This window comes from Rutilus rutilus (assembly GCF_951802725.1).
Source record: "Rutilus rutilus genome assembly, chromosome: 18".
Classification (NCBI taxonomy): Eukaryota; Metazoa; Chordata; class Actinopteri; order Cypriniformes; family Leuciscidae; genus Rutilus; species Rutilus rutilus.
Window position 1 is genome coordinate 3,488,801 of NC_140231.1, and position 12,924 is coordinate 3,501,724.

Here is a 12,924-nt window from a genome sequence, read left to right on the forward strand (position 1 = left end):
ATTTTCTTGATTTGAGAGCATATATATGGCATTTTCTGATTTCTCTTCTGCCATCTTTAAAGATGAACGTTATATCTCGATGTTGTTAATGAGTTGTGTGCAGTCAGTATATTATGTTTCTTCTTTTGCATTGAGCAGTCACTGAATTTTGCAAAAACCCAGTTAGGTTGCTGACTGCAACTTAATTAGGCTCTGACTACAATAAAAAAAAAAAAAAAAAGACACTAGACAGGGATTTTTCTTCTTCAGCATGCGCTCTCTGTAAGCATAAGATCGTTTCACTGTACTGTTAATGCATAATGCTAGAATCGCTTATCAGATCTTGCATCTGAACTTTTAAGTAATTTCCTCAGTGGATCTGCTTCAGCCAATGTCTGCCTGTTATGTTATGTAATGTAAGTTGCGTTGTGTGCGTTCTCAAGTTAGTACATACCCATGGATCATTTCCACACATTCTGACTGCACTGATTTCATAATATTCTAAAACATTCAAACCAAAATTCGCCTTGTAACCGGTTTCAATTTAAACTGGAAAGTGGATTTGCCGTCCTTTTAGAATCTATCGAGGACATTTTCCAGATATGTTGACCTTATTCTTTAAGGGACAAGATGTTTAACAATTAAAACTCTTAACATTAGCTGATTTGTAAAAGAAAAAAAAAAAATCATTGCATTTTTTTATTGATTGAAAATAGCATCTTGGGCCAGCTCAAACATGTCACGTTGGTTTAAAGAAATGAAGCAATTCCAACTTACTTTCCCAGTTCCTCAAACAGCTGGTATTCCTCAGTAAAGCGTGTGCAGGTGATGGTTGCCATCCTTGAAGTGTGTGTGTTTCCTGCGTCTGATGAGAGTGTCGTCAGGCAGGAGGAACAGAAGCGCGATCAAACGCCTGGTCTGGAGATCGTTTTCTATATCGGAAAAAAAGTGGAAGTGGAATGAGAAAAAAAAAAAAAGATAGATCTTTCTGTGGCTGCCTGCGACTGGCTGCTCTTCTCCATACACACAGCCCTCGTTACCATGGCAGCCGCATCCTCCTCCTCTCCTCACATGCTCACACACATGAAGCCATGCAGACAGTAAAACACACCCACACACCTTCAGTGTGCATCACACTGTTACTTCACAGCAGTCTGCTTTTACTGTATGAATAGATGTCCAAAATAGCTATTTGAAAGGCTCTCGGATAAAATGATGGGGAAAGTTCACTTCTTTATATTTGTAATCAGTTGAAATCCCTTCGCTCAAATGCAACCTTTGCAGCATATCGTTTAACTAATTCGAGATGTTATTAGTAGGGCCTGTGATTCCTTATTACTCATTAGTAGAAATTCCCCTGCATGCAGATTTGAAGGTGCTCTGAGCGTTTGTCGTTGTCATCATCTAGGACATCTCTCCTCTAGCTAACGTCCCTCTTCATGCGTATACGATCTTTACGAGATGACTTGAACGCAGGGTCAGGTTACTAGGCCAGTGGTTCACAAATAAAATTCAGATTTGTTTGTATAGCGCTTTTCACAGTACATATCATTTCAAAGCAGCTTTACAGAAAAGTCTACATTACAATTTAGAGTGATCTGTTATTAGAGGTGACTGTGTACAAGTTATGTATTTCAGAAATGTGCAAATACAAATCAAGCAGTGAGCTAACAATGTATTAATTTAAACAATGTATTAATTTAAGGCAAAAACAATGAGCTCATAAAAGTAATGAAAACATGTTGGTAAAAAATTATTAGGATATATAGAATTTTTTTGCATTGGTGCATGTTGATTCAGATTTTGAAGTCCTCGCAGGTGTTGGAGTCCATTAGGGGTGTGCGATATTAACAAAAAATTGTATCTCGATATTTTCTGGGATTTTCTCGATAATGATAATTAGACAATGTTTTGCTGAGTGTGTTTATTGTGTTGGTTCCTTGGCAGGTTTAGGACTGCCGTGAACAGATGACTCCCAAAGTGTTATTCTTCATATTCTGTGCAGTGGTCAGTTCGCAGCAGTGACAGAAATTATCTTTTTCCAAAAAGTTAACATTTATTTTTAACTTTTATAGCCATTTTACCGTTATGAAGTTTTTTTTCTAACCTACATAAATATACAGCGGGGGAAATAAGTATTGAACACGTCATCATTTTTCTCAGTAAATATATTTCCAAAGGTGCTATTGACATGAAATTTTCACCAGATGTTGGTAACAACCCAAGTAAGCCATACATACAAAGAAACAAACAAAAATAAGTTCAGAAATTAAGTTATGTGTAATAATGTGAAATGACAGAATTCGCTTCAAATTCACTTGCGCACATCGCACCAGACACTCAATTCGCCTCTTTCGCACGAACTGGATGCGCAAAAAATCACTCCCAAACACTCTTTCTCAGGTGTTGAGTACGGTATTTCCGCTTTGTGCAATGTTCTGCTCGCGAAAGCTACAACGACACCTCATCCCATGTCATCCTTCTGCATCAAGGCCGCACCAAGGTCCAAGTCACAAGCGTCAGTGTGGATGAAGAATGGCCGTGTGAAATCTGGGAGGCACAGAATGGGTTCAGACGTATGGCAGTTTTTCAAGTAATCCATTGAAGCCTGACAAATGTCGTCCCAGTTGAACAGGGTTTCCTTTCTTTAAAAAGTGGCTCTGCTTTTTATGCATCATTTGGAATGAATCGTCTGTTATAGCTTGTGAGGCCGAGAAATCCTCTCACTTTTTTCACGTTCGTCGACGTTCTGAAATCTGTGACTGCTTCCACCTTTTTCGGGTCAGGAGAAATATCATCCTGAGTGACCCTGTATCCTAAGAAGATGAGTTCGCTCAAGCAGAACTGACACTTATTTAGCTTGAGAGTAAGACCAGCTGACTTAAGTCTAGACAGGACTTCCCGGAGGTCTTCCAAGTGTTGCTCAAAGGTTGGGGATGCGACGAAGATATCATCCAAGTACACTGCACAGCACTTATAGATCAAGCCAGCAAGGATGTTGTTTATTACTCTTTGAAACGTAGCTGGGGCACTACTTAGCCCAAAAGGAAAGACTTTGAATTGAAAAAAGGCCACAGTGTGATGTGAAAGCTGTCTTTGGTCTTGATTGTTTCTCCACTGACACCTGCCAGTACCCTTGAGCCAAATCAAGAGTTGAAAGAAATTTTCCATGAGCCAGGAAATCCAATGAATTGTCGACTCTGGGCAGTGGGTACGAATCCTTAAGAGTCAAGTGATTAAGGCCTCTGTAGTCTACGCAAAACCTGTGGTCTCCACATGGCTTCTTGACAATTACTACAGGTGCAGCCCATGGACTGGAAGAAGGTTCGATGAGGTTTTCTTCCAGCATCATCTGAATCTGATCATCGATGATTTGTTTCTTAGCTGGTTAGGTCCGGTATGGTGGGAGGTGAACTGGTTTCACAGGTTGTCCGTCAAACAAGCTCTAAAAGTCTTTAAGGCAATTTTGCTTTTTGTTCCATTTTCAGACAAGCCGTCTCATCTTTCTTATCCAAAGCAGACTGGCAGACATCCAAGAACATCAAGCTCCCAAGCTCAGGTGCCTCAAAACCTCTTGGGATGTAGATTCACCCAGGGTCACCTGATATAGCCTAGATGCTAACCGATGCTCGTAGCATAAATCCATCCCTAAGATGAGTGAAGAGGACAGATCAGGGATAATGACATACCGATGATCGAAATTTTGCCTTGGAGGCCAATGTTCAGCCAGACAACACTAGTTGGAGTGCAAGCAGCGCTGTTGGCAAGCTGAATTGGGGGAAAGTCCAAGGCTGAACCTTCTGAGAATGTTGCAAGACATCAGAAATCATATTTGTACAAACTGCCAAAAGTGAGACACTTCCAGCGCTATGTCAATGGCCTTATGACAGAAATTGACTGTAACAATAAATGGTGTATCCCAAAATGAAGGAGAAGTACAGTCCTCCACATGTCCAAGGACAAGCAACTCAGGCAGGGACATAAGACAAGGGTGAGCGCATTTATCTTCTGGAGGAAGGATTGCCTCAGTGAAACTTCCTCCCCCCTTTGAGGTTTACCTTCTACTGAACAGAATTTTGCTTTTGCTCCTTCCTATCTCCATATGTTGTGGCTTTAGCATCCTCCTTAGGGTTCTGTGGCTCATTCAAAACTGGACTTGTCGACTTCTCAATCACAAACGTTCTACCATCCACAGCGTTACTTAATAAACAAAATAACTGAGCAACAGAAAACAGAAATAACCTGCATATATTGGGTGCTCGAGGCGTATATAAAGTGCAGACAGTTCAACAGGGGCCACACCTTATTTCTACTCGTTACAGAGTCACTGAATCATTAATTCAAACAATTTGTTAATTCAGTAAGGAAACACCATCATGTGATGCTCAGAGACGCAAATAACCTGTTGCTTTATTTGTGTGTGATGTCATTGAGAAGGCTGAACTATTGACTGAAAGGTGTTGTGAGCGTAAACAAACAATGGCTATCAAAGCGGTGTGTTTTGCACAGGATCTCTTGTTGTCAGAAAAGCCCCAAAAAGAAAGAAAACCTGACAGTGGACATGTTCCTAAGGACAGTATGGAATCCTCTAAAGAGAACTTGAGCTAGTAGTAAAAATATGTAGCCTACTCACCAGGTTGTTGAAGCACCTCCGCTAACATTTATCTTTTTTCACACTGTCGTGATCGTCCCTCGAGGAAACATCATAAAGGCAGGAGTACTGCCATAGCACCACAAATCTTTCCTCCATTGCGCCAATACTATCGTCTCTCTTTAGTTTCGCCATGTTTGAAAACTGTGTACAGAAGAGCTTCTGCGCTCCTAGTGGTCATCGCCACAGATATGACGGAACCCGTCGTGGAGGACTGGAAAAAAATGAAGCATGCTAGTCTGTCTGTTGCGACACTGTGAAGCATTACAGATGTGGCGTCAGTTGCCGTCCTCTATGATAAAACCATTATCGGAGGGAAAGCGTGACAGAGCCTGACAGAACTGATGGAGTGGAGGGAGGAGATTCAGCCGAAGGCCAGGAAGTCTTTGGTGCAGGCAGAGTAACAACTGACCAAGGTGGAGCCAGAGGGATGAGGGAGCCCGGTGGAGCTGTGAGGACAACGGCCCCAGGTGAAGCCGAGGGGGCGAGGAGCCAAGGTGGTGCCAACTGGTGGTAACAATCTTGAGTACTCAAGTAACTCTGGTATTGTTTTGACAAGTAACTGGAGTGAATCGGTAGTCACATAACTCCTAGCCTCAGCTCATGAATGAAAAAATATGCAGAGCGAGCGGTCCGGATAGTGGGTGAGGCACGCCAGATATACATATTTTAAAAAAACGTGGTCTCCTTGCTCCAACAAGAACAGGTGTGCTGCAGGTAAATCCATGGTTATAAACGCTGCAAAAATCGTTTCTTTAGGTTTGGTATTTTGTCAGCATTGGTTGTAGTCAAAGCCTGATGATGGAGAGTAAGAGAAACAAAACAGTCTTTAATCATAAATCCAATGGATTACACATTTAAGAAACTCAGAAAATAAATTTTACAATAACAATAATCATAGACGAGACACTGAACAAAGAGAAACTAAGGGCTTAAATACACAAGGAGGCTAATCTGCAGAACAGTACACAGGTGTGCAACATAATCAGAAACTATGGAAACAACAAACAATGACATAATCAGTAACCAAAGAAACTAACAATGACTGGTAACAGGAAAACAGGAACAAAACCAAACTAAAACATAATGAAAAAAACATACTCCTGACAATAACATAATTTAGAGAAAACAGAGAAGATATCTTTACATGAGAAATTCTCAATGCCTCCTCAATTACCAAAATGTTCAAACTTTTTTTTTTTTTCAAAACCCCAGATGGCAAAAGCTAGAATCCAACCATATATCTGATCCTGAAATTTCAGAGTCTGAATCAAGTACCATCAATTTAGTAATCTGTGCTCCCACATGTGTAAACTGCACCCTCAATTTCTCAATCTTCTATAGTTTTGTAAACCACTCAATTGTAACCACTGACTCAACCCATATCTGATGTGAATACTGAATGATCTGATGTGATTACCATGGTTACAGGTCATTATTTCCAATGTTACTTTTATTGACTGTTTTTTGTAAGACATTCATTTAGCAGACACTTTATCAAAAGAGACTTAAACTTAAAATATTTCTCCCATTTGCCTATTGCAAACACATCTGTAATGTTTCATCAGTAAACCCCCATCACTCTCAACAAAACTAAAAATAATGCCCACACTATTATGCACATCAGTCTGACAAGTAGTGTCATCTCCATGACAACCAAGTCACTTACACCCAAGCTGCATCATAGCAACCAGTCACTGTCACTTCCATTTGACATTCTACTGTAAGTTGCCAGGTTGCATTCATTTTGTGATTAATAATTTGCTTTGCAGTACTTTTGTTTTTGTATTTTATTTCTGTCTCCTTTGGGGATTACATTAGCCATCCACTTTAGAGTCAGACATTTTCACAAAAAATGTAAGATGGCAACAGTTAAAATTTAGCATTTCTACACACCAGTTGCCAAATCTTGAGCTGTCTTTGATTCGCAGTGGGTTTAAGATTGATTAAATCAATATATTATCATGAAGGAATATTTATATTATTGTGCAGTAATATTATAGGTATTTGGAGTAGCTCCTTTTTTGTTGTTATTTATTATATATCAGCGTAAAGGTATAGATCATATTAACATTGCTTTGTCCTGTTTGTCCTTTCTCAGAGTGATTTTTTTTTTAACATGTAAGAGACATAATTGCTGTAAACATTGAGCTGTGAATTAATAAATGCTTGTTGACACAAACTATTATTATGTCTTTTTTTAAGGGTAACAATCTCGAGTACTCAAGTAACTCTGGTATTGTTTTGACAACACTGAAAAAAAATTGGAGTAGGATTTACTTGAAAAAAGCTAGGCAACTTTTTTCACTCAGAAAATGCTAGTAAATTTACAAAGATTTGCCAAGTAAAAACCTAAACATATTCATCAGTAGCTTTAATTAGAAATCTTTAAGTTAAATTTACTTGGAATATGAAATTAAGTAAACTTTACTTAACCTAGTTAAGTGAAAGTAACACAGAAAATAAGTAACTTTAACTTGGCTAGTAAAAGGTTGATTAATATCGATTTAGTTAATTTTCCTTTGCATTACATTTCACTCAATCAATAATATTGAATTATACCAGTCATTTATAGAATGTGCTTTACTTAGATTATCTAAGTAATTTATACTACAGCATGTCAGATGTTAAGCCTCATGTGAATGCAAAGACCTCAATACTTGGTAGACAATACACAATGACAGTAACATTTGATGGATCGTTTTTGTGTTTGAATGTGTCATTTTGAGCAGAAAATTTACTCGAAATGTCACAAAATGGCAAGTTACAAATCCTGACAACAAAAGCAATGATAAAACAGTGTAAATACAGCTGGAAACCAGTGAAAAATTAACCTCATTAATTATTCAAGGTCCAGTGCATGATGGGAACCCCAGTATCAGAAAAGCTGAGTAATTTTTACTTAATTTTATTGAGTTGATATTTACGCTTTCATTTCTACTCGCTTGAATTAAGTACTGATATGGAATTTACTTCGTTTTTTTTTATTCTTGCCTGAACTAACTTTTTCATGTAAATTACATTGTTTTTTTTTTCAGTAGTATTTACTTCACCAAAAAATCATGTTTTACAGTGAAGTAACTGGAGTGAATCAGTAGTCACGTTACTCCTAGCCTCAGCTCATCACAGCTGTTTTAGCAGCAAAAGGAGTTCCTACACAATATTAGGCAGGAGGTTTTAATGTCGTGGCTGATTAGTGGAGAGTCCATACTGGACCAGTGGTTCTGAACCTCACCGTCCACAACAATATTCAAAGGCCCCATGAAATTTCTTTTTTTGTGTGTGTGACTTGCTGGATAAGGCTTAAGAAAAATTATTTTTATATATATATATTTTAATAAAATATTTTATTATGTTTTAATAAAATATTTAGGAGCTTGGCTAAAACATGTGTTCATTATAGACTGACCATAGAGTTTTACCATTAATTTGCATAACATTTCCAGACCAAAAAATCACTAGAAATCAACTTTTAAATTTGGTATAGCCATATATAGCCTATAAAGGTTTTCCAAGACCATGGAAGCCCTGATTCTTTCAAAAAAAAAAAAAGAAAGAAAAACACAGTTGTTGAGAGGATGAATTATTTTAATTCTTGATTTATATCATTTTAAATAAGATTATGTACATGTACAGGCCAACAACCCCTCTACAAAAAGTTTTGGCCTCCAAATAATCATCACCCCTGCAGTACTTTATAGTAGAAAACATAAATGTTCTTGTTGTAGCACCACCTAGAGTTGGACAAATTTCACCGCACCTCTCTGAATATAGTGGGTAGAATTTGAAAGCATCCCGGCAAGTTTTTGCTGTGTGGATGTCATGTTCTCAGACACTTTTTTGGGGGTGTGGGGTTTGGGGGTGAGAAAACAAAACAAATATTACAAGTTGCAATTATTAGTCCGAGCACATGTGAAGAAAGTGTAATGGAGGCCAGCTGGGACGGGCTCGTCTTTGTTAGCACACCCACCTCCCATGTCCACTGTCACCGGGCCAAGCAGAAGCAAAAGCATGACCAAATGTGACTATCCATACTAGATGCTGTAGACAATGTTGTGTCGGTTTATCCTATAGCTCCCTCTAGTGGAGAATATTGATATTTAGCTGATATTGCATAATATTGCATAATATTGTCATTTGTCATTCACAGTTGAGTAATGGCCATCCTACCAAGTTTGGGATGGGAATTGGGATGCCCAGACGCTTTCAGGACATAATAATAATAATAATAATAATAATAATATCTTAACCTGTTAGAAGTCCAATAAAAATCTTTTTACAAAAAACGTGTTGCATTCATAAGGTGTGGTAGTTTGTTTTATGGTGTTTACTCGTGTGAAATTAGCCAACAAATATTTTAAACAGCTTTTTAGAGAGGAAGACTTTTCTATAATAACTGCTAACGTTACAGAGAAATACATTTTCCTGTAATGCATCTGCGATACTCTTACTTATAAAACGGTGAACTTTTCTGCTTTATTTGGTCATAATAGGCAACACCCAACAAATAAATCCAATCATTTCTGCTAGGCAATTCATTGGATGAAAGTTCTTTTGATAACTATTGGTCTACCGTTGACCTGTGCCAAGTTTGGTGAAGATCCAGTCAATGGGAGTAAGTTAATCAGAAAATTACAATGGTGGGAAAACATACAGATGGAACCATACAATTTGTGGGGTGATTATAGCCTGTTGCTTATTTTAGCTCCACCCTATTATCCTGTGTGTTTATACCATGTGATTTTGATAAGCGTTCTGAGATGTGCAATTGTGTTTCAGTAAACGCACAGCTATGAAGTATTTCCTTCCGGGTCCCTATTACAGTTCCATATCACTGGGTCAGATTGTTTCATTTATTTCTGAAAGATTGTGTATTTTCAGCTCCCTTTTGTCTTAATGTCTAGATTTCTGTCGCACAGATTCTTTGAAGGCTGACATGTTAGTGACTCTGCTGAAGGACTGTGCTATACTACTACCTTCAAGAAATTCTTCTCCTAACCAGAACGAACTTACAAGCCTACTTATTTTATGCATTAGAGAAATCGAATACATTGGCGAGCCGCCCAAACAAATGCTCAGCTAAATACAGGAAAATCTAACATTTTCCAAAAGTTGTGCGACAGTCAGTTACTGCTTGGGGATACCATAGAAATGAACGAGTGCCATAAAGAGAATCCTACGGAAGCGTATTGCATTCACTTGAGGAAAAAAAATAATCTACTCTGTTTTTCTGAATTAACGAGTTAATTATCTCAGAATTACGAGATAATTTTTCATGAAAAAAAGTTTTGCTCTGTTTTTCTGAATTAACGAGTTAATTATCTCAGAATTACGAGATAATTTTTCATGAAAAAAAGTTTTTGCTCTGTTTTTCTGAATTAACGAGTTAATTATCTCAGAATTACGAGATAATTTTTCATGAAAAAAGTTTTTGCTCTGTTTTTCTGAATTAACGAGTTAATTATCTCAGAATTACGAGATAATTTTTCATGAAAAAAAGTTTTTGCTCTGTTTTTCTGAATTAATGACTTAATTATCTAAAAATTATGAGATACATTTTTCTTGAAATAAAATGTATTTGCTCTGTTTTTCTGAATTATTGAGTTAATTATCTCATAATTATGAGATCATTTTTCATAAGAAATATTTGCTCTGTTTTTCTGAATTAATGACTTAATTATCTCATAATTCGGAGATAATTAACTCAATAATTCAGAAAAACAGAGCAAAAACTTTTATTCATTAAAAATTATCTCGTAATTCTGAGATAATTACCTCGTTAATTCAGAAAAACAGAACAAAATTTTTTTTATGAAAAATGATCTCATAATTCTGAGATAATTAACTCAATAATTCAGAAAAACAGAGCAAAAACTTTTTATTCATGAAAAATTATCTCGTAATTCTGAGATAATTAAGTCATTAATTCAGAAAAACAGAGCAAAAACTTTTTATTCATGAAAAATTATCTCGTAATTCTGAGATAATTAACTCGTTAATTCAGAAAAACAGAGATTATTTTTCCTCAAGTGAATGCAATAACGCTTCCGTAGAATCCTACCTGTCATTAAACTATGTGAATATAATATAAAACAGCATTTTTTAATTGGAGTTTAAGTTTAATGAAGATTAGTGTACTGTAGCCTGTAAAACCTTTAAAATATCTAGGTTTATTTTAGGAGATTCTGCAAAACTTTCTGCAACGCTTCTATATAACTGTGGCACAGAGGTTTGGACAAACTCAAAGTAGTCTGACCTAGGAAAATTGGCTACTTCGTACTTTATTCAAAGTTTTTATTGAATATTTATTACATATGTTGTATGTATGTTGTGAAGTTGTGCCTGGAGTGTAAAACTAATGTACAAGTTCGACCTTTCAAGACCTTTGATAAGACCTTAACAACACTTTGCCTTTCTCTCTCTCATTAACCCAAAACAATAATTAATACTCAACCAAATGACACACTAAAGCAGCACAAACATCTGGAAACACTGAAAATAGAGATCATGAAGAAACCAAAGTGTGTTTTGTGTAGGGGAGCGAGGGGCACAACGTAACACGGGGCTAGTTGTAACACACTTGTTTTAAATACTTCCACACATGCTAGCATGACGAAACTTGGTGTATTTACTGGTTGTCATATCAACACTATATAGAGAAAAAATTGCGCCAAAATAATTGGGGTTTTTTTTGAAGATATCCACAGACATTAATTAAACCCATAGCAAAAGTAAATTTCTTACTTAAGTAAATTTTTCATCTCTATATTTTGTGTTTATTTCAAATTAGACAAATCTGATATTATTTTAATCTCCAATATGTTATTTAACAGTTGAGATAGTTCTTTAATGCTTCGCTAACCAGCAGAAGACACTAGCAGGGTTTAAATCCCAGTCGTGCAGGCGGGGCATGTTGTCACACTGCGTTTATAATTAGAAATATGCTATTATATTCTATACTTTTATTAATTCTATTGAGAAAATATGAGAAAAAGGTGAATAAAGACTGAGAGTCAATGTTCAGAAATTACTCATTATTTATTTGTTTTGAACTATGTTGTATAGCTGTGTTTTCCTGTGTTCGTAGTCAAAACTAAAAAATTTGTTTATATTTAATTATTAAAAAATGGCATTATTTTATATGAAAAAGTTAATAATTGTATTTTATTTAGAAAATATTTTAGTTTGTCTTGTATGTATTTTTTTTATTAGATCAGATAACATTTTAAGCTGTCATATGGTCATGTTACAGTGTGCCCCTCACATGTTACAATGTACTCCACCTATGGGGCATGTTGTCACAGTTCACTTCCATTCTTTCGGGGTATATCAAGAAAAAAGTATATACTGTATTAATAAAACAAAACCACGTAATTGTACTAGACATGTGGGAAATTAATGTGGGAAAAAATAAATACTCTGAACCATTAGTAGATTTACACAAACTGAGAAAGTCAAAAAGCGTTACTTTGTGCCCCGCTCTCCCCTACTTTTAGAGGCCAGATGCTCGTCACCATCTTGTGGCTGTATTCTCATACTGCACCCAATTTAGTCATTTTCTTCGCTAATCCATGAACTATGAAGAGATATCTTCTGGCCAGGTTATCAGACATTTGAAATATTACTTAAAGGCACTTCTTTAGTCAATAACTGTGATACTCAACAAGGAATCTTGTTAGAATTATTTGCCTCTAATTCTGTTCATTAAAATAAATCAAATTTCTGCAATATGATCACACTGGAAACCAAAAACGATATATGAGCAATATCACAGGAGTGAGATATGGATGAATATCAGCACGGCTGTGATTCAGGCCGAGTGCTGTAGTTAATCACATCTGTGCTGATGATATACAGCCATATCGCACGACTATGAGTGTGATATTGCTGTTATACAACAGTTCGACGGCACACGTGTGTAAATAAATAAGAAACAAAAAACAAAACAAAAAACTTTTGTGCAGAACTACTTCCTTCCGCCACGGATTCAAACCTCAAATCTCAAGTAGACAGTTCAACAGTTTAACAGCTGATCAAGGCTCACTTTAAAACTAGTAACGGAGGAACGTTGAGTCGCTTCATTGAAGCTTAATGTTGGATTATGTAGAGAACAGTTTTATGGTATAATGAGAGAGAGCGACTAAACGAGTGTATTACCTGCATCTGATACAGCATTCATTCTTCAGGTCGATGTCATATTATATCCAAAAGGTCAGTTTGAATTCCGCTGAGGAGAGCGATATGTTCGTCCTCGTCCTTCCCATGACAGCGCTAGACAACTTCATTTCAGACTC

General features: G+C 36.6%; 1 protein-coding gene across 2 annotated transcripts in view; it reads right to left on the reverse strand.

The window, feature by feature from the left end:
• The window catches only part of camk2a (calcium/calmodulin-dependent protein kinase II alpha), an 80,343-nt gene extending 67,419 nt beyond the window's left edge, over window positions 1-12,924 (reverse strand). Inside the window, exons 1-2 of one of the 2 annotated variants that reach the window (XM_084387041.1) lie at window positions 12,788-12,924; window positions 757-911 (exon numbers count right to left, since the gene is read on the reverse strand). In XM_084387041.1, coding sequence (XP_084243167.1) covers window positions 757-818 — 62 coding nt within the window. In that variant the 5' untranslated portion in view covers window positions 819-911; window positions 12,788-12,924. The remainder of the gene's footprint in view (window positions 1-756; window positions 912-12,787) is intronic. The other variant, XM_084387040.1, reaches the window with a different exon arrangement.